The sequence below is a fragment of the Mandrillus leucophaeus genome, unplaced genomic scaffold (genome assembly GCF_000951045.1).
Source record: "Mandrillus leucophaeus isolate KB7577 unplaced genomic scaffold, Mleu.le_1.0 Scaffold18, whole genome shotgun sequence".
NCBI lineage: Eukaryota > Metazoa > Chordata > Mammalia > Primates > Cercopithecidae > Mandrillus > Mandrillus leucophaeus.
In genome coordinates this window covers 2,377,295-2,381,217 of record NW_012101809.1, presented here as the reverse complement: position 1 = coordinate 2,381,217, position 3,923 = coordinate 2,377,295, and the positions used below count along the sequence as shown (strand labels likewise).

Below are 3,923 nucleotides of genomic sequence, written 5' to 3'. Positions count from 1 at the left end.
TGAGGAAAAGCAGATTTTTGGCAGAATCATCCCTTCCCTATTCACTGAGAAAGAAAAAACCTGGACCCTGGCTATTTAAGCAGCAAACAGGAATTCAGGATCAGAGTAGCATATAGATTAGGCTCTAGAGACAGGTATTCCCGCTGTGGAGCAGACCCTGGGAATCAGCTGCTTTCAGCTCCAGGTGAGAAGATTCTGGCCCAGATGACCGGGGGTGGGGAGACCCCCAGAGTGTCTGCCTTGCCCCAGCATGGGGGCTCAGGAGGACTGTCAGGGCAGGCTTTAGCCCCACTGACCCTGTGTTACTCATTTCTGGAATCCTCCTAATCTCTAAACTCCTCTGAGGGGCCCAAACTATCCCCCCTCCACATTGCACAATCATGTATACCCCATTTGCTGTATGGAAAGTCATTCAACCAATATTCAGCGGGAGCCCAGTGTCTCCTAGGACTTGGAAAGCCCGTGATGGACCGGAATACCCAGAGGAAGGCTCCTGCCCTCAGGTCTGGCGGGGGAGGGAGGTAGGGGTCAGTACACAAACCCAAAATATACCTCATTGCTCGGCAAGAGGGGTACAACAGGCAAGCAGATTGGGCTCCCAGGAGTCCAGAAGATTCCAGCCCCCCACACAATGGGGTTTTTCGGCAGCGGAGGTAGGGATAGGACCGCGGTGTTGGGAAAAGGTTGGTATGGCAGGTGGGCTGGTTTCCAAAGGTGGCCTGGATAAGGGGATCTGGGTGAATCAAAACAACAAAACACAGGGCGGTACCACAGACTTCCCCACATCCCCGCACCTCACACTGCACTCCGCACCCCAGACATATGGTGTGCCCAAGTGTATTTAACCAAGAGGCCAACCAATTAGGCCAAAAGAGCCAAGCCATAGGCTTGGACAGCAGGTACAGGTCAGTCAGGGAAGAAGAGGTTTGGCGTCGGTGGCAGAGGTAACTCAGCTGATGATTGTGAAGTGTCCCGTTCCTGTTGACATGGTGTGCTGAAGACTAGAGGTCTCAATACTAGCCAGCAGGATAAGATATTAAGAACATGCCAAGCAGAGGGACCCCTCTGCTCCCCAGTTCACATTCCCCTTCCTGTGAACCTCCCAGTAACCCTGAACTCCTCTGGTCTTGAGGGTCTGGGAGATGGGCAACAGCAGGGGCTGGGCTTGTCCTTAAAGTCCTATCCTGTGGGCTAGTACCAGACGCGATGCAGAGACTGAAGAGGACAGGAAGGGTGTGGAAGTATGGGAGGAACTCTTTCTCTCTCTCTTTTTCTCTCGATTGGGATCCAAGGGTCCTGGTTCCTGGATCTAGAGGGGCCTCCCTGCCTCCCTGCTAACCTCACTTGCCTGAAACTCTGGGTCAGGGGATTGGGGTTATGGCAGGAAAAGGCTGAGGTGGGATCCTGAGGGCAGGAAGTGAGAGGAGTGGACAAGACCCCTCTTGGCCCCAGAGCTTCAAAGCCACCCACGTTCAGCTCACTGACGTCCTCTCCCTCTGGTCCCTCCCCACCGGTCTCTAGGCTCTGACTCCGCTGTTGCTAGGCCCAGCATCACCTGGTGGCTCCCAGGGCAGCACAGAAGCAGTAGAGACAGGTCTGCCCGGGAGTGGGTCTGCAGCTCTGAGGGAACTGTGATTCCCATTCTCACCAATCCTGTCTCTGAGAACTTGTCTTCCCCACTTGCTTACTTCCAACCCGAAAATGCAGGACAAAGATGAGTTAGAGGGTAGGGGTTCTTCCCAACACTCAGAGCACTGGGGCACCAAACAAGAACCCTTTCTACCTACACTGTCCGTTTTACTCCAGAGAGCTGCCAGCCATGATTCCAAACAAACAACTGAAGGCGAGATCATGAAACCTATCTCTGCTGTACAGAGGCCCCCTACACTGAGGCATCCAGAGAAAGAACCTGCTTCCTGCCTCAGAGCCCAGCTTAGCTCATGCTCTCTCTGGGGTTAGATATGAGGGGAGAGTGGGCAAGAAATCCTAGTCTTCCCATCCCAACCCTTGGCCTGGGTCACACGTCCTCATTTTGGCCTCTCTGGGCCCTTCTCTGGTCCAAGCGGTGCTGCCCAATGCCCAACTACACTGCCCACCCAGGAGTTTACAAACAAAGCCAGGGCTGGGGCTGTGTGTGTGTGTGTGTGGGAGGGGAACAGCTCTTCCTCCCTGGACTCCAACCCCCTCTAGGTCCTCCCTTCCTTTCTCCAAGGGCAGAAATGGAAAATTAGTAAGGCGGCCAGTGGCCCCACTTAAACAGAATGGGGTAGCAAGACAGGAAGGCCTGAGGGCACAGCCCTGCTGGAGTGCCCCAGGGAAATGAAAGAAATAGCTGAGTTCAAACACACCTATATACCCACAGGTTCACACACATTTATACAAATATATACATGGAGAATCACACACAAACACACATTCAAAAACACAAACACCTTCAAGTAATAATGCACACAACATGCTCTCCCGGTATTCACAGATCCCAGACCCTAAGGTCTTTAGCTCCAGCCTAACTGGAAGCCTGGCCTCCCTGCGAGTTCTTGAGAGCAAAGCCTCAGCCGCGGCCTGGCTCCCGCCGGGCCCCCGCCCCGCATCCGGAACAGCTGGAGTCGGCCTGGCCATGCACTCAAGCCGGGCGCTGGGCTAGGCGGGGCCGGCAGCGGGGCCCCGGCTGGGGCCCGGGAGGAACGCAGCAGGGAGGCACCGAGCCGGCCCCGTTAGCCCGGGCACCTGGCCTGGCTACCCGTCAGACGCCCATCATTAGGCCGACGGTGGCCCCAGCCAGCCTGGGGAGCGGCTGCCGGAGGAAAGTGTGCAAGATTGCCGGAGGAGGTAGGGCGGCCGCTTCGGGATCAGGCCGGGGAGAGGCGTCCAGAGCCGCCAACAATTCCCCCCTCCGCCTCTCAGCATGGAGAAGGCTGAGCTCCCCAACTAGCCCCCTCCCCCAACCCCTGAGGTCCTCCACCCTCTTCCCGCGTCGCCCACCCAAGGCTGCAGAGCCTACTCTGACCTCCTGCGGGCCAGCCCAGGAGGGCTTCAGATTCCTTCTCCCCAAGTGCGTCGCCCAGGCGGTGGGGTGAGGGGCAAGAGGGTCAGGGGTAGAGGCGCTGGGCTTTTGATCTCAGCCCTGCAAAGTCCACGCTGGGTGGCAGCGGGGCCCACCCAGGCTCCTGGTCTTACCTGGCCCGCGCGGCGGCCGCTTCCCTCCTGGGCTGGGGTTCCCGCCACCCTTTCGGGCTCCACATCCCGGGTCGGAGAGACCGAGACCTCCGGGCCGGTGCTGTCATTGCAGCTAGGCCGGCGGGAGGCGGGTGCGCCAGGAGCGCGGCTCGCAGTTTGGGGTGGGGGTGGTGGCTTTTCAGTCGCCCGAGGTTCGGGTGCAATAAAGGAGCCGCTAATGTAATTTACAAACAGCTCGGGCCGAGCGCGGCGCAGCGCCCGGACTGACAGGCGCATTAGGCAGGCTAATTCCAGCCGGCTCCTCCTACCCCCGGCCCGCTAATTAATGAGCTTCCCAACTTAGAGCCGCCTGCATTGGACAGACAGACAGTGAAAGAGAGGGCGAGGGAGAGGGAGAGAAGGAGAGAGACGGGGGGAGCAGAGGAGAGAGAAGAGAGGGAGGGAGGGAGAGAGAGAACAGGAGGAGAGAACAGAGAGAAAGAAGAGAGGAGAAAGGGAGAAAGGAGAGAGAAAGAGAGAGAAGTGCCGCTGCAGATAATTGATTACACCCCGATCAAGGCTAACTTGTTAGTAATAGTCAATTGCCCCGTCTCTCCGCCTCCCTCGCAGTCCGGGATCGGCGCCCTTGCCTCGGCTCTTCCAACTGCGGCCGCCAGGACCCGGGGCCAGGAGCCACTGCCGAGCCACCTGACACCTTTAAATAGCACCGGGGCTGGCGAAACTGGAGCCCCGCGCAACGCGCCCCG

At 58.0% G+C, this 3,923-nt stretch overlaps 1 protein-coding gene across 1 annotated transcript in view; it reads left to right on the top strand.

Annotated features, from left to right (window-relative positions):
- The first annotated feature begins 465 nt into the window (after positions 1-465).
- The window catches only part of LBX1 (ladybird homeobox 1), a 5,605-nt gene continuing 2,147 nt past the window's right edge, over positions 466-3,923 (top strand). The window contains exons 1-3 of the mRNA XM_011977530.1: positions 466-503; positions 1,196-1,241; positions 2,601-2,756. Of these exons, the coding sequence (XP_011832920.1) occupies positions 466-503; positions 1,196-1,241; positions 2,601-2,756 (240 nt within the window). The remainder of the gene's footprint in view (positions 504-1,195; positions 1,242-2,600; positions 2,757-3,923) is intronic.